The 18,368-nt window shown below is 41.1% G+C and overlaps 1 protein-coding gene across 7 annotated transcripts in view; it reads right to left on the reverse strand.

Moving 5' to 3' along the window:
- cast (calpastatin) overlaps positions 1 to 13,192 on the reverse strand; it is a 32,667-nt gene extending 19,475 nt beyond the window's left edge. Inside the window, exons 1-2 of one of the 7 annotated variants that reach the window (XM_085353084.1) lie at positions 12,173 to 12,519; positions 11,376 to 11,465 (exon numbers count right to left, since the gene is read on the reverse strand). In XM_085353084.1, coding sequence (XP_085209210.1) covers positions 11,376 to 11,465; positions 12,173 to 12,202 — 120 coding nt within the window. In that variant the 5' untranslated portion in view covers positions 12,203 to 12,519. Of the gene's footprint in view, positions 1 to 2,756; positions 4,060 to 8,549; positions 8,895 to 11,375; positions 11,466 to 12,172; positions 12,520 to 12,952 lie in introns of those variants that run through there. The other 6 variants (XM_085353085.1, XM_085353086.1, XM_085353087.1 and 3 more) reach the window with 6 other exon arrangements.
- Between the last annotated feature and the right edge of the window lie 5,176 nt (positions 13,193 to 18,368).

Below are 18,368 nucleotides of genomic sequence, written 5' to 3' on the forward strand. Positions count from 1 at the left end.
GACCAAATTGGTCGCACTCTAGAGCCCTGGGTTAAACCCACTTTCGACTTTAAAACTGCCCTAATTTTTCACGCCATTGACTCAAAGAGCTGGAGTTTTTCCCTTTTAAATTTTGATGCATATTGACATGATAGAATCAATATTGTTTCAGAACCTCTTGACAAAGAAAACCCAATTGTGTTCACTCTTATTCGACAACGAGTGGGGGGAAAGGACCACTTTCTTGGTTAACACAAACCACAACGCACCACAGAAAAAAAGGAAGTAGCAACAAGTCTTCCCACAGAGCAGACACATTTGGATCAAACATAGTAGACACAGTTGTTTTCTACAGACCAGGTGTTGCATAAATGTCATGAGCCGTGCTTGACGTGGTTTATAGCAGGTGCTGAGTCTTCCAGATGTGCTCGGTATTTGGTCGACCTGTGGCTCATTTGAAGCTGCCTTATGGTGCCATGAGGTCAGGCAGTGTCAAATGTGGCCCAAACACGATTGCAGATGCTGGCCACATTTTTTCTGGGTTATAGTTTCAGAATAATTTTTTGGGAGGTATTTACTAATTTTACCAAACAACCGGAAGAGGCCTAACATCCACTCTTAGGAAATCTCTGCCGTCTTGATAAAGTATTTATTGTATTGATCTGAGTACATATTGGACTGTGTGAAAGTAAAGTGAAGTTGATGGAGGTGAGTTATAAGCTGTACGTGGAGCATACTGCACAGCAAAACTTAAAAGGTCCAAATGATCAATAGTGCCTTTATCAGAAGATGCACTCAATAGTAGAACTGACAGTATGCAAGATGTCACTTGCCATTCTGTCCAGCCTTAAGTTTTGGCTCATTCTTTATACACACAACAGGTATACAAGTTTGATAAAAAAGCCAATAGAGCAGAAATAACCTTTGCACGCATCATATATGAAAACTGTGCAGATAATACAAACTTTATGAGACCTTCTTTGGTTGAACCCGTGACAGTGAACTAACTTCTGCAGCTTGTGATGTTGTCTTCTTAAACAGCACTCTGTGTTTCTGTTATGCAGCACAGAAATGCACAAGACAGTAAAAGAAGAGGGGGGGGCGTGTCATAAAAATGATGCAGGGTTCCAAATTTAGTCGAAGCGTGGAAAAGACTCAATAGTTAGCATGGATCTGCTTTGCAAAGGACATATTGATTTTGTCAGACACATACAGTACATACAGTAGACTGGGATTCGGTGCAGTTGTAGTCTGAAACACAACAGCGCATATAAAGATCGTGATATGTGAACATATGTTGTTGAATCTTTTATTCCATGTAAGACACATGACGTATGCAAACACTGACATGCCGTGCATGTCCATAGATAGAGCCACTGGGTAAGCAGCGAGGACACTGCCTGACGTAGTTGATAACGGGACACCAGTAACATCATGGTCATTCTGAGAGAGCTAGACGCAGTGCTGGGCATAGTTTAAGTGAGTGTGTCCAAAATAGATGCAGCACTTTAGATCCACACCATTTCTGTCACATGACTTGGGCCAGCAGTGACAGTGTGGCAAGGGCGGCGCACTGCCATCTGAAACCAACAGGTTTTGGTAGTCTTTCAATTTAGCACGACAGGAAACTGCCTGTCAGCTTGAGGTTTATTGCTCAAGTCTTTGTCTGCTGTCAGATATGAATGATAGAAAAACACACGCAGGCATGAAACGCCAAGACTGCACTCCATATTGTGCATTTGTCACTGGTCAAGGAACAATGCAGTACATATATCCAGGCCCTACCAAACAACAGGGACTGAAGCAGTAGCTTTGCCCTCTTATGAAAACTGATGACTAATGCTGGCCCCACCCAACACACCACAGACACGCATATGTGAAAATGGCTGGAAACGACTCCTCAGCTTTCTGTTTTAAAATAGCACTGGCAACTTGTGGAAAAAAGGTCAATAGTGATAAGTGGCTCACGTCTGACCAGTGGTGGAAATGACGAAAGCTGCAGTCAGCTGCATAACAAGGAAAGAAAGTGGAGCAATAGTGTGAAAGTTAAGCGTTTCAGTTTTAGCACAGAGCTGCAGCAGGAGGAGCATTATTGCTGGAGGGCAGATTTCAAGAGAGCTGGGTGAAATCAGGAGTAATGGCGTTGACTAAACGTACTTTAAAAGGCAACCTGTTCTGATGAGGTGGTGACGCATTTAACTGTCACATCAGGCGAGGACAAGAAACAGGACAACCATGGCAAAATTACAACTGCAGCCAAACAAAATCCTAATCATACAAGACAAACAAACCAACCCTTGTGCTTCAGTGTTTGTACTGCATTTTCCCATCAGGATTATTGTATCACACGTTTACAGTGAGAAAACCCAGTATGGAGAGCACAAAAAGATGATATAAAGCCATAAAGAGCCAGGTGTCAACCTTGAATGCCACATACATAAATAGTAATGAAACATTTGATTGCTGGTCGTTCACGTTTACTTGGAACAAAGTTTTTGTTACACTAGCAACAACTGCTCTCAAGGCCCATTTGAGAGAGACTAACACAAAAATCTTTAGTCCTTTAGTTCCATAATTTGAGGCTTAAAGGGAAGCACGCTGATCTTACCACAACATGAAGGATCACATGAGCGATAAACTGTCAAATGCTGATCTGAACAAACGTTCTGCTACACACCAGCCACCAAAGTGATGTGACAGGTATCAAACAGGAAGCTTCTCCACGCAAGCATTTACAAAAGAGCAAGCATAAAGGGAAATACCATCCAGATACATACCATAGGTCAGACTGTGAGTGTGTATCCTCTTTAAATGTTGCTGTGAATACTACCAAGAGGCTCTCTTCAGGCTGCTTAACCTAAGACCCCTGCTTTAGGAACACTTTAGTTCGAACTTTATGTCATGCACACGCACACATGTAAACACATACACACACCCAGCAGTGAAAAACTTGCTACTCCGCCCTCTTTGAATCAGCACAACAAGACGCCGCTGCATCAGGCTCCACCCCTTCATCCAACATGGCAGAGCAGGCTCGGTCGGATTGGGCAGTTGAACACAAGAAGCCCCACCCACTGCTCGATGGGTGCCAGGAAAACTGAACAAGCTTTGGGTCGGGCTGGGCTAGGTGAAGACGCATGATGCAGCTCAGCACGCGATAGCCTGCATCAAGCCGGAAGAGGTGAAGAAGAGAGAAAGAGTTGAGGGGTGACGAAGGAAAGTAGATTTTCTGCAGCAGTGCTTTGGCAGGAGTCTGGGTGTGTCGGGTAGACTCACAACTTTGGAATCTAGAATGCAAAGCTACAACAAAGGCAGAAAAGAGGAGAGGGAGGGAGGAGGATCCATCACATGCAGCTCAAACCACATCCTAAGGCAGACAGAGAGGAACATTAAAATGGGGGAGAACGACAAAGTTTAAAGGGCAAGAGCAGTGATGTTCAGACATGTTTGTTTCCATCACAGGTCGTCAAAAAAGGCCCCGAACAACGGAACAGACAGGAAATACCAGCCAGAGGTTACAAAGGAATTTGGGGGGGGAACAAGAGAGAGGGGCATTTAACGCTTCCCCTTTCTTTAAACAGGACCTTTCAGCAGTGGCAGCGTTGATTGGCTGAAAGGTCAATAACTTCTAAACTTTATCCTTATTATGTTAACTTCTTCAAGCACTCCACACCGAAAAACATGTCAAACGCGTTAAGAGGCGAGTGCTCTGGGGAGCAGCGCCCCCTCGTGTCACAAAACACCAAAAGCACATAGATGAAACTTAAAAAGGAGCATTGTGTTCATGTGTGTCATCTGAAACCGTTGTGCATGCCTGTTAACTTGCAGACTGTTGTTTGGACACAATGTCGGCCTGTATGCGTGTCGTGTTTGTTCAGTCCCAGTACTTTAACGCTGCGGTTAAAATGGGAACTCAAACAGCTCTAAATACTTTGCATTTAGACTTGGCATGAAATTTAATGTTATTATAGATGTGCTAGAAAAGGATTATAGGAAATATTCTATGTGGAAGCTGCTTTGACACAAGCTTCAACAGACTTGGTTAAATATCAGCCGAAGCCAGCTGACAATCAAGCACCAGGATAATCAGCTCGAATGAAGATAAACAGCAGAGCGTAAGCATGATCATGACATATCGCTGTATTCTTCGAGAGCTATAGTCTGGTTTTTATCGGCTTGGCTTCAACCATGTTTCTTTTAAAATGTCTTTATAAGAACAAGCAGACAGACTCCTGATGTCTCCTGCCCTGGCAGAAATTCTTGTGTCTGTCCTGGGACCCTTCAAAATAAATCACTTAACAGCTTTCGCCTGACTGACTCCAAAAACACACCAGAGCCTGCCCCCTTTTCTGAAAGATAACATGCTCGTGTTGAATCCAAATGCCTTAGTTTGCAACCCCTGGTAACAGCTGTCTTTATTGACAACATTAGACACACCCTTTCATGGAGATCAACCAATAGAAATGGTAAACCTAGAAGCTGGAGGTTTCTAGTATAAAAGGTGGGCTCTGTTCATAGAAGTTTACAGGCAAACTTGGTGGGAGGCTGCATGCAAACTAAGACTTTAAGCAAAGACTAATGTGGGATATTTACATTGGCAAAAGTTTGCAGTCAAATCAATTGGAACTCTGCAGAGAGATTAGACTTGTAGAAACGTGTTTTGCCAGAAAGTTCTAGCTGTTATGAAAGAGCGTGTGAATCAGGTCTGATTAGGAGCAGGAGCAGCCATACACAATCTGTGCGCTCAGTTTGAACCAGATACAAGGAAGCACTTAAAAGTGCAAATGGAAAACAGTGAGTGTTGTGCTGACTGTGCACAAACAGCCAGAAAAAAATGCAGAGGAGTGGCCTGAGGAACTTGACAAACCCTAATCGTATATTTTTTAAATAAACACAGTGAAGTCAAATCAAAAGGATGCATTTGCTTTTGTTGAGATTAACCTAACCAAACACAACAGTTTTGCATCCCCTTTTAGCTCATTGTTTTGGCAGCAGTGTTTTCAGGAGCAACAGCCTGCAAGTTTGACCGAGGTAAATCTGAGAAACACACTTTGCTCCCAGCCAGAAGCATGACAAGTGGTCAATGCTAGCAACCAGTGGTTACTGCTTAAATAGCACACTTCTACTCGGAGCACACAAATCATTTTACTACAAGCTTCATACCACAGCACCTTGTCTAACATTTACACACACACACTCGCACACATAACTTGGGATTTAGTGTCTTGTCCAAAGATACTTCAACATGCAGACTAGAGCAGCATTCACCGGACTTCCAGTTGTAAAGCGAGCCACACTTACTGTGAAACATTTCAGTTACAGAGACCTCAATAGGGACAGTTTAAAAAAAGTGAAGCAAAAAAGCTTCAGGGAAAACATTACATCTGCTCAAAGTTGCTTTATTTCTAGGAAAAGTAGAGAAATATTTGTAATAATATTTTTAAAAAAATAATATGTTAGCTTGTTGTGACTGCCAACAAACCACCGATTATTAGGTACAGGAAGTGTGCTAAATCAAGTGTCCAGATTGAGGCTATTTTAGCGAGCTGAGCTTCAGTTTCAGACTTGTATCATCTTCAGCACAGGTTTGTTTGCTTCAGCTAAAATTACTTCTGCATTAGCTTATCAGGTTCTACCATGAATTTAAACTTGTGTGTTAGCCATGCAATGATGCTATACTATACTATAACTAGATTTTCAGACAGATTAGCCAGATACAAATAGAAATATCATCACCACAAAAACGACTAAGCTATAAATGTCTCTTGCTTAGCTGCATTTCCACATTATGTCATCAATCTATCCAGCCATCCACTTCAGGGTCATGGAGGGCTAGAGCCTATCCAGAGGAAACAGCTCGACTCTGTCAGCCACATGACAGAATAAGAACAAGAACTACAATAACACGATTTAGTTGGGACTTGTCAGCAATTACCAATAATCATAGCATGCCTGCTAACATTTTTACCTCTCCTGCGTGTTTATGAGGAGCGATACTGAGAATCTCAATCATTGCATCACATTACAGTTTCCAGCAATCGTGAGTCTTCACATTACTTATCCGGACAAATGTCATCTGGCTCCAAGTACAGGCTGTTGCTCGAGCATTGCAGTAAACAGACAGGAGGACGGGTATACCAAAACGGACATAACAAAATTCAGCGAGCAACATTTAGATGAGGTGTCAAGCCAAACTGAGAGCACAGTGTCAAATCTGAAGGCACGAGTTTTGAGGAGTGATGGAAAGTAGCACCGTACCTACCAACGGGATAAACAACAACAAACTCAACAGGAAATGGAAGGCTGATTTAGCTGAGCAGGATATGTGTCAACAAAGTTTCTGTGTATATATATGGTCTCATACACAGTGTGTTCCTCCACTCCAGTGCAAACTGGGCTTTAGTACCGTGGTCTGAAATGATCTTTTTGAGGTGTGGCTTCAGAAGGCAGTCAGAGGTGGTTATGACGTATGAACTGAAGCAATCGGGCACTGTGTGTCATGATGTCATTAGTAACCACCTTAGTTGAACTGTTTGTGATTTGCTGAATATTAAAACATGAAAGATGGAAATTTGAGTGTCAGCATTTTCTGACAGTGGGGGCAGATAGGTGCACGCTTGACATCAGACTGTGATTTAATAACATGAGTCAGTTGTGTCTCACTGTCTCAGTGATTGCTCAATACTTTGTATTCTGGTTGCACACAGTGCTATAGTCCTTCATAACTGAACCGTACAGTGTAACTCACTGTTCAAATGCCCAACCGTAAAACCGAGGGGATCATTTCACATGACTACATCGAACTTAAAGATGAAAAATACATACGGAGGCTGAGACGTCTCAAGAGGATAAAAGTCAAAAACCTAGAATAACAAATACTGCTTAAGCCAAGCTAATATGAATAATACAACAGTAACACAGGTAACTTCAGGCAACAGGAAACAGCATGATATTGTATTTAAAGGTGCCTTATAGCGGTTCTATGAAGTGACACTTTTCATTGGGTCTTAGTTTTGTTTATCAAGCACTAGTAGCCACATGCATGATTCATTACACAGCGTTCCTACCAGCAGGGTTAGATTTTCCAACTAATAATATGTCTCAGAAAAAGAGTTCCCAGTTCTTTTTTTTAAAATAGGTAATTCATCATCGACATTCCTTATTTAAAAATAAAGAATGTGTATGATAACAGTTGTTTGTAGATCAAACTTTTTCTTTGACAAAGCAGATACAAGCTTGAAAAATGCCAGTCCAGAAATCTCTTTTTAGCTCTGTTTTTCATTTCCAACACTATTGTCTCTTTATCTTTGTCCATCTACTGAGAGCAGGTATGAAGCAGGTATTTATAGCATGTTCGGCTACACGTTGCAGCCAAGGACAACAAGACAAAGCTCTGTGAGCGTGAACCAGAACAGTACAGCAGTGAGCCGAGTGACTAAACAATGGACTGAAACTGGCTTTTAAGATCTGTGAAGCCATCAGTTTCTGTTTAGTTTAATTTAAAGATATAAGTTCACGCTATAGTTGTAAAGCCCTCTAATGTACCACACCATGTAAAAACAGGTATGTCATGACTAACTTGCACAGTATCCCCTCCTGCCTGTTTATGCCTTTTTGTCTTTGACTTTGTTGTAATGGTTATGCATGTGCAGGCAAGATATATTTTCCCAGTGGCCATTTCCTGTTAAGTTTTATGATAATGCTGCCAGACCCCAAGGGAGGGTGATCTCTGCAGCCCAGAGCTGGGAAAATGCAACACAACAAAAATGGTCTGACCAGAAGTCCAAAGGCTATCTGTGTGCAGTCAGCCTCCTGGGACACATTTATTCTTTGACCTTTAACACATAAAATGACTCAGAGCAAACGAACACAGCCCTGATAACAGAGCACTGACATGAGGACAGCCAATGCTGAACTGTCACACATCAGCATGCAATCACATTCTCTGCCAGACGAGTGAAAATTTAACAAAAGCCTGCAGCATATGACCTACATTGCATTCAACTTTAACTTGTCCAAATAAAAAACAGAGCACTTAAGCTCATTCCAGCTAAACACACCCTTTCAGACAGCTCCATCTGCAGCTTTGGATTATCACAGGAGAATGCTATTTCGGGTGGGAGCCTTCACAAAGAAAAAACTGGTATATCCTTCAAAACAACCATTATCACTTATAGGAGTCTATCAGTTTCCCATGTAGTTTGATGGTTTAAGCACCTCATAGCAAATACTGGAGGCCTTCCTGCAGCCTTGGTTTAATATCCCACTACAGTAAGAACACTGAACTCACAGAGGCTGACCGGGAGCCTCAGACATTCCAGCAGAGAGAGCGTGTGGCTGGATTTGGACTGGCTCCAAGACAGTTTTCCTCCTTGTGTGAGTTTCCCTTATAAGTCCTTTGTTAAACATACAGTACACAAAAGACTAGGACAGCTAACAAAACAGTAACAGCAGACATGCTTTTATATCTATAGAGATGGGGGTCACAAACAAAACAAAACACACGTGGACACTTTTGTTACTCAGCACAAACCATTACACAAGCACACAGACACACTTTTACTACACACCTGCTCCTCCACTGCCACATCCTGCAGAGCCGGGGTGTCCCGTGGGCCTCGGATCCAGCTCAGTATCTGACCCATGTTGGCTGAACGTGTCGTTTGTGTGAGTGTGTGTGTGCGCGCGTGTGTCAGCCTCTGCCTTGTCTGTCGGCTTGCAGCATGTTTCCCTGCATCAAACGGGGAATGGACCCAGACAGAGAAAAGGGGAGGGCAGAAGGACTAAACTGGGCGTAGTCAGGGAGAAGAGGATCTGATGTGGAAGTCACAACCGGGAGGGGCGTAACTCTCCGGGCTATACTAGGAAGTGAGCTGACCATGGGCTGACACCCACTTAAAAGGGGGGCAACATGTAAGCTTCTGCTTGGGGAAATAGATCCTTTAACGCACACGGGGGCACACATGCAAGAAGATATGCACGCAGTGGTGTTAAAAAATTTACTCAGCATACCTAAAACAGAACCGGTTTTATTTGGGACAATGTTCAAGTTACACATTAGCAAGAACACATTTAGATATATGATAGTGCACGAGCCTTGAGCACACATGGGCGCATACGTCTATCCACACTGCATATATAAAACAAGAGACCAACTTTTATATTCTGCCTGTGTCAGCTATTTTCCATGACAGAAGAGGCCGAAGCTGAAATCTTCAATTCTTTTCTGCATTGCAGTAATAAAATCTGCGAAGGATAATAGCAGGAAGAGATACTGATTAGATGCAGGCTAATCTCAACATCTAGTTGAGCCAAAGAAAACCTGTCTAATGACAACAGAAGAGATTTCATCATGTCTCTCTGCACCACGGCCTGAGCAACAAACAAGGTGTGTTAAAGAGGAATGTAGGGAGTGTCTCTGTGAACACATGACTGAAGCATGAAACACGGGTGTTGGGCTTCTGAAACTTCACCAGTGTGGTCCCTTTTTTCAACTTTATTAATAAGAATTATCCCAGAAGAACTGTGGAAAACATGAAAAGTAAACTGAGAAACATCGGAAGGCAATTAAGTTGCAAAGGTGATGAAAACCAATGAAAGTGCAATCCCATCCATACCTATGGGGCTGTACCTCACCTGTAAAGTGTGAGTTTATCTGTCTCTCTGGGTAGTTCTTGGGTGGGGTGTGCAAACAGTGCAGCCCCTGAGTGAATCACTGTGATGGAATCAGTTTGACAGGCAAGCCTTTCACTTTTTGAGCGTTTTAACGGCACACCTTGGAAAAATATGACAATCACGCACCCTACCACTAATCACTTTAAATCAAACAGACAGAAACTGACACTCCTATTTGATCTGCAAAAAGCTACAAGTGGTGAATCGGCCCTTTATGCACAAAGCACACTTTGAGGATAATCCGCTTGTTTTCAACAATGCAATGCGATACTGATGATAACACTCTCGCCTGAGAAACCCCATCACCTCTTTGTTTTTTTAAAAAGGACATAACATTGTAAATGCATACCATCTGACACTATTAAAAACAGATTAAATCAACAAACACTATGAGCTAGAGACCATCTGTACCTGTGAATATTTATATTATTGTACCTAATATATTATTGGGAAAGTACTCAGGGAGATATGAGGTATCTCCAGGATCATATTGTGCAATGATGGTGCATGCACAGAGACACACAGGCTGTCCATAACTCATTACACACTCCCTCTGAGACTGACATATCTCTTTCAAAGTGTCAACTGATCAAACCTGCAAAACTAGCTCATCGGCCATGTGAAGCAAACTATCCGTTCCCATAACCTCACAAAAACTGGTGTGAACCTGCAGCGGTTGTGTGGCATGTGGTAGTCTTTTTTTTTAAAAACTCTTTTTCACCTAGACTGAGGTTATCAGAGAATCAGCAGATAGCAGTATGCTCAACATATTTAACTGTGTCAGAAAACAAAATAGCAGATGTTGTCACCAACGTGCTGGTGTAAGAGAGCATAAAGTGGGTAACTGGACTCCCTGTGACCAAAGTGGCATTCATCTTTATATTTAGATCCACGCTGCACTTCAGTCACCTATAAGCTCCTCCTGTCGAGCTGCATCAAATGTATGGACCATGATCAGATGTCGACAGAAGCCTGTATTTTCTTTTTCTTTTTTTTTTTAGAAAACAAGAATAACAGAATTTATATTGTGCTGCAGCTAAAGATACTTAAAAGTTATTACAGGTAAAAGTGATCCTTGATAAATGGCTTCACGTGTGATTCCTAAAGTTGTCAGTCACAGTAAATTACTCTTAACAATCACAAACATGTACATTTTTTTTTATTTATGTAGCAGGTTAAATAAGCGTGCACGCTCATTGTGTCTCCTGATTTTTGGGTAACAAAAAAGACATGCAGTCCTTAAACATCTGCAGCCAAAAGCAGCACTGCCCTCAGCAGAGGGAGACAAACACAAAGAGTTGAGTTTTGTTCCCATCCATCCTGCAACTCCAACGCTTGACCCACAAAGAAAAACAAAGATAAGATAGATGTGAAATATTCAAAATGTCTGGAAAGATCACAGTCTAATTTTGAGGCTCTGATAGCAACTGCAGCTGAAAATTCAAACTGTAAATATTGTCACCTACTTGTTTGCATCTACATTAACAGGCCAGTGGGTTCAGCGGTGATTCTTTTTTACAGCTACACTTCTACTTGTATCCACTCTCAGTTACTGGGCAGTGTTGAGAGACAAAAATCACACAGCAGCCCCTATCTTTTAATGTATCCTGTGAGGTTTACATGGAGCAAAGTAGCTGACTGCATCCCCGCCCTGTTTTAACCTTGAGCTGCAGAACATTGCTGAAGGCATTGTGTCATTCAGGAGAAAATGAAGTCAGTACCTTGCCATAGTAGGACCCTGCAGTGGGATAGAAGGCTGAAGTCTGTCTACTCTTTTTGACTTCAGCTGTGCAAGGATCTGCTTTTCCATGCTACAAACACACACACACACACACACACACACACACACACACACACACACACACACACACACACACACACACACACAACAGTTTGTTAGGGGTTTTAGGGTGAGTCAGTTGTTGGCATTAAATTAAACACAACTTCTGGACAGGAAGCAGTGATTTCAGTCTATTGTGTTACTGTGTTGGTGCCTTATTTTCTAGCTTTTCCTCTTTTTCTTTTTTTGGTAACATTTTTGTAATATTCTTAACTGTGAAAAAGTTCTGCTCAAATAGATTTTCATAGTTTGTAGCATTAAGGTATGTAAGCAAGGTAACACCAGCTCATTAATTGCATTAGTTAACATGCTAAAATGTTCATTATTGATATGCAACAGTACCGAGACACAATAACTGGAGATAATCCAGATGTGAAACGTGAGGGCTGAAGGCCGTTTAAACAGCCACACGCCCTCATGTATGAATAGTGTTTGACAAAAAGTGGGCGAAGTCTTTTCAGCACTTTATTTCGGTTCTAACAATATCTTGTACAGCCCACAGAGCATCCAGAACCGCTCCTACACTTTCAGACTAGCTGTTCGGGTTTTCTGCAATAAAAGCACACCTGGCGTCTAAAAGGGTGCCAAGATTTACTTTGAAAGTGCTAATGCCAGAGGCTCAAATAAAAGAAAGAGGGAGAAGAAGGTGAAGGGGAAAAAAGAGGGCGATGTACTCACAGTACTGCTCCAGTATGCCGCATACGCCATGAGAGAGCAGGAGGTGAAAACAACTGTCCGAAATAAAACTTCCACTCTGCTACAATGCCGCTCTCTCCTGTCTTCACTGACAGATATCTTTTCTCATACCTTGCCGAACAGAGCGCCACTCCCAGCAGACACCAAATTATCGCCACACACTTCTGTCCGGGGTGCAATTTCTGACTCAGAGAGATTACAAAAGAATTTCACTCTCTATTTTTTTTTTCCAGTGAAATTTTCTGGTTCGCATAAACAAAAACAATCCAGCATTAACCTGTAGGCCTGGCATTAAACCACCCCACTGACTCACATCACCACACACACACACGGTTGTATTTCCAAAGAAGGAACTTCGTAGATCTCTATTGTGCTTGTTTCTGGCTCAGTGGTGCGCGCTACCAAGGGGGGCTTTACGCAATAGCCCATAGTTACAAAAGATGACATGAAAGCCTTATAGGCATTTGGCACCGGCAAATCATTCGCGACGCCGAGTAAAACCAATTACTGACATTATAAATAAATCAACGAGCCCTGAGCAATTCCTCTGCAAACGATGACACAGCCAAGCTCTAACATGTGCAGAACAGTTTCTCGCTTGAGCACATATATGGCAATGGGATGCAGTTTATCAGGTTAAATCAGTATCAACACTTCTGCAGCTTTGTCTAAGAATAATCAGCTGTGATATATCGGAGATGTTTACATCTTTAAACACATTAACTGAATTCCGCATGTCTCTAAAAAACGGAAAAATCCTACCTCGTCCTTTGCTTCCTTTGTAGCTTTATGATGGCCATGGCTTCTCTTCTTATGTGGCATCTTCAAAAATCTAAATGGATGAACTTCTATTCAAAGTTTCGTTAGTGCCCTCAGTTCTGTTTGGGAAATCAAACTCTACAGACTGACACACAGCCTTTGGTTTTAATTAGGCTGCCCCTCCCGCTGAAAGAGCTTTCGTCCTTGATGATTAAAGCAGTTGGCAAAACCAGAAAATTTCTCAACGTGGAGTTTATTTAATCGCGTAAGCATGTAAGGTCTCGTTGGTCTGCTGCTTTTTAGGATTTATAGTGCAGACTGGTTCAGAAACTAAGCCAAAAGTTACGAAAGTACACACAAAACTCTAATTTGATCACGTGAATGGGAAAACTCAGTGTTCAGCGGAAATAACTGGGATCGGTTGGCATTCACAAATGTATTCTTTTGCATTTTAAACAAGTATCCAACACATTCGCTTCAGTTTGGGTGTGTGAGAGGAAACGCCCCACAGCTCCAGGAAGAGTTGACTCACCCCTGGTTATTTTTCCCTTCCCAGCAAGATGTTTTTCTTGACACAATGCTGCCCTCTGCTGGCTAAACCGAGTACAGTCTGGGTCAACACGAAACAACAGCAGCAACAGCAGGTTTGAATACAGTGTTCAGTGACGAAATTAGCCTTTTCTATGGCGATGTTACTGGTTGTCCATTCTGATCTAGTTTCTACGTGACAGAAAAAATGTCCAGTGTTAAAATTTATTTACTTATAATTGCATTTAATCATATTATAAGTAATGCTCTTATTTTGAAAACGCTGCAACGCTTTCAGTATAATGAATAATGCGAATGTTTGACAAGAGGTTTTGGTTTTGGCCTTCACCCGAGTGAACATAAAACATTTAACAGACAACATTTTCAGGGGGGGAAAAGAACAAAGGCTTATTTTGATTGCTCTGAAAGAATCTCGTTTGAATTTGAATCGGCAGACACCGCATGGCCTTCACGAGGCAATCCTCCGTGAGATTTTACGGTTTTGTGCCAAAAAGTTCTCTTTAGAAAAAAAAAACTCCATATTTTCTTCTAGATAGCATGTAGTCATCATGTTTTATGAAGGGATTATATATAAAATAAAGAGATGTAGAAAGTATCTTTAAGACTCTTTTTCAAAATCTACATTATAATAAATTCAGTGTTTTTTTGGCCATTAAAATTCTTTATAGAACTGTGATAATATATTTTTGGGAATTTCTGCTTCCCTGTTGGCCAAACCTTGAAAAGAAGTGTCAGTGGCACTTCTTATCTGTATAAATAAAGGACAAAATCATGTTGCAAAAAACTGCTGCATCTTTTAACTTGACATGAATATTCTTTCTGGCTCACAATGACTTGATATTATTCATAAAGGATGTGTGTGACTGCTCATAGGTCAATAAGTCATTTACAACAGTTTAAATAAAGGCAAACACTTTTTGGCACAAACTGGGGTGCTTCACATGTAGGGCAAATGTGCAAACCAACACTCAGTCATGTTCAGTAAATATCAGGTGATGGGGCTCCTTCAATGACGTGACAGCATGGAAAAATATTTTGTTTACACAAGCACCAACTCACTAGGGTTTAGCTATGTCAGCTTTTTTCCACCCTTTAAGCACTAAGTTGGTCGTAGCATTAAGAAGGTTACTGATCACACTGCAAATGAAATATCACACAAGATGAAGACCGTTTAAAGATGATCTGTTGAATGCACTTCTCTAATGTATAATATAAATATATATCCTTCTTTGAGAGTTGTTTTTCCATAATAGGCAGTAATGATAACGTTAAAACATTTCGTTTTAAATGTATGGATCATTACAGGGTAATTTTTTTCAGGACTGCTTTTGTGTTTATGAAATTGTTTACTTTAAAAAATGAGAAACTATCAGAACAGACGATTTGACTGACATCTTCTTCTGTAAATTAAAAGAGACCACTAGATAAGACACCAAAGAAGTCTACAAAGACGATTGCACCCCAATGAGTTGCACTTCCTGTCTAATCTACCCGTCAGCACCAAGCCTTTTCCACATTTTATCTACTTCCTGTAAATCTATGCTTCCCGCATCTCTGTTTTTCAGTGCTGACATCCCTGAAGTGACGTGACTGACTAACATGTCCGAACAACACTCTGATGGCCTTTAGAGACAAAGTCCGTTTGACACCTGCACGTCCCGATAACAGTTTAAACTCCATCACACCCCCACATCAATCAACTGTTTCCTCACTCTATCAATCTCAATCTGTCTGACACCAGAAAGAGAATTTCACAGCACCCTCTGATAGCACATGGCATTTGTGCAGCGTTGATTGAACTTTGGGGACGTGAATGATTTAATCAAAATCTTAACCTTTGCTTTGGTTAACAGTTTAGGTTTTCTTATATTCATTTACAATAGCTAAAAGATTACGCCAAACATTGCGTCAAAATAGTGCAACATTGCCTGCACAAAGCAAGGTTCAGATTGCAAAATGTGGCTGGGGACATTTCTCAGTGATGACTAGTTAAATTGCACTTGTAGTGTTTTCTCCTAATAGCAACACAACACCACAGTATCTCCTAGAAACCAAACTAACATAGGTAAACTTTTGTTTCGGCCAAGAGCTTTATCTGAAAATCATCATTACAGATTACATTACATTTTGGGATGTTCAGTAGTACATTTACAGGGCAGTATTACAGGTCTTATTAGCTTTTGTCTGCACAGCATGTCTGTGTAAAAATGTCGCACTATTACTTCAGCTAAGCAATAATCTGACCAACACATGACACATGCAATGTAATAAAGGAGACACTTGTGAACTTATTTCAAATGAACTGTAGTCCTTCTAGACAACTTATTGAGACGTGTGGGTGAAGATGTGTCACACACTTGTAATGTGGGTTGGCATGGCAACCATGTGTCACAGCCTGCAGATTCCATTGGTTACTAACGTGTATAACTTGTAAGGCATCTCCTCATGTCACAAGTATTTGCTTTGTGTTTGCTGCATAACAGACTTCAGCTGAATGGACTATGAATATAATTCATCATTAAACTATTTCATTATTGTTCATTTTTTTATGTGCTTGAAATTTGATCTGTGGCTCTTAAAAAGTAACATGCTCATAAATCACTAAACAACCTAGAATATTGTTGCTGCCACTGAACCATGAGAGGGACAGGAAGTGCAGCTCAAGTCGTCACATCTATTTGCCACGCCTAATTGATTCGGGGCTGAACATTTGTGTGTTGAGGTGGCTCTACAGCCACCTCTGCGTCAACCTCCAGCTAAAAGCTCCTGCTTTCCGTCACTGCCTGTCTGTAGAGCTGGAAAAATAATTAGCTGACGAAACACGGCGGGACCTTTGACCTCATTTCGATGAACTCATTGTGCATATCTTTTTGGTAAACTGGTGTGAGTGTCCGCTCAGCGGAATAAGGAAAGGAGGAGGAGTAAGCTCACACCACTCACTGAAACACGCACACATCCCAGAGATAAAGGCAGAGGATGCAGAGAATCGATGACAACCAAGTCAAAGATTCAGTGATCTGTAATGAAACCATAATCCCCTGAAATAAACTGCCCAGCTTGCTCATATTCCTGCAGCTCTTCAAGTGTGTGTCCGCCTGAGTGTGCCTCTGTGGTCAGAGCAAACAGTGGTTGCTAGGTAAAGATGGATTATACTGCAGATCTGGTGCAGACCTGTTTGCACACTGCCAGATGACCAGACATATCAGTCATTATCAGCTCTGACAAGTTTAGAGCACAATGACTAACAAGCTCACTCTATAAAAAAAGAAAAAAGAAGGGAAAAAACAGTGTACACTGGAATGAATAAGTCCATTACTATAGTAGTGTTTTTATTTTCATGGTTCTTTTGTGGTTCTTTATTTATACAGTTTGTGTGCCATGCACTGCAGCTAAACAATTTCTATTATGTCCATAATCATGGTACTTTTGCCTCTGGGTCATTGCACCTAAATGCAATCAGAGCACACTAAAACAGATTTTCCATTAGTAAACAAACTCAACAGCATCTGTGGCTATATAACTGTTACAAATAGCTACCTGCAGTCAGTGGGGGCAGCATTGTATTTTTACATGGAAAAACTATTTTCTTTCTAGATTGTGCAAGACAACATTTACAACCCATATGCTGGTTTGGATTTGTTTTAATGTACCTCTGCATGTGTCACACCGTGACGACAGAATCTGAGGTTCACAGGATTTATATTAATTATAAATCTAGCAACTCTGATGATGCTTCACGCAATTATTAACGCCGTTCCACATAACAACAATTCTTTCTATAATACCAAATGTTGCATGGTTTGCCTCTTTTAAAAAAAAATGTATTGTTGCATTATCTTTGACAAAATCTGTAGATAATTTTAGGGACTCAACACTGTCCAGTGTATATGGATGTATTTTTGCCATATTTGCGTTTGATTTTATATTTACCAGACTAACAAATACAATGAACTCTGTAGCTCACAACTAGGGCTGCCACAAACGATTATTTTGATAGTCGACTAGTCACCGATTATTTAGTCGACTAATCAGATCATCATCCACTGGACGTAAAACGTACAGCTTATTGCACCAGCAGCATCTGCTCTATCATTAGCTTACAGCTTTAAGTGTTTAAGGTATGTGCTAACTAAAAATAAAGACATGCTAGTTTATTAAATTTTAATGAAGTTTGCAGATTGTTTAGGTGAAGTTTAATAAATTCAGCCGTCTGCTCCTTGCTATCTAAAATATAACAGGACACCAGAGTATGTTCTCCAGCATCTCACACTTCTGATAATCAGCTGTCTGCTTGATGTTTACTCAGCTGTGTAAGAACTATAACTTTAATCTCAGCCAAACCGATTTACTCAGGAACAAATAAAATACTGAAAAAAGCCAAACAATAACATTTTAAGTTATCTAAGTGACTCATACATCATGTTTGACCTGAGAAGCGAAAAACGATTTGCCGGGAGTCCGGTGTTCTCACGGGCTCTAGTGACCTTGCCCCCGGCTAGCTATCGAGCTGGTGGGTAACAGACGTCTCCGAAAACGTCGGAGCGCTTTTGAAAATATGTGGTGTCTTGATAAACTGAGCAGATATTTGAGGTTTACACAGTTACATTCTCGCCTGAAAATATGTTAAACGTTTATTTTGTGACCCAGAAAGAATAATAAGAGTAATATTAAAACTAACTAGCTGCCGCCATTGTTGACAACTGAGCTGGGCTGCGCTATGAATTCTGGGACAGAGCTACTTCTTCTTCGGGGTTTAACGGCAGCTGGCATCCTTGTACATGCAGTGCTGCCATCTTCTGTTTCAGTCCGTTATTACACTCTTAAATCCTACTACTTATTCCTGCGTCTTTTGTGATCTTACAAAGCTTCA

Source organism: Diplotaxodon limnothrissa, linkage group LG5 (genome assembly GCF_057381915.1).
Source record: "Diplotaxodon limnothrissa isolate DT_005_m linkage group LG5, D_limnothrissa_male_GT1.1, whole genome shotgun sequence".
NCBI classification, from domain to species: domain Eukaryota; kingdom Metazoa; phylum Chordata; class Actinopteri; order Cichliformes; family Cichlidae; genus Diplotaxodon; species Diplotaxodon limnothrissa.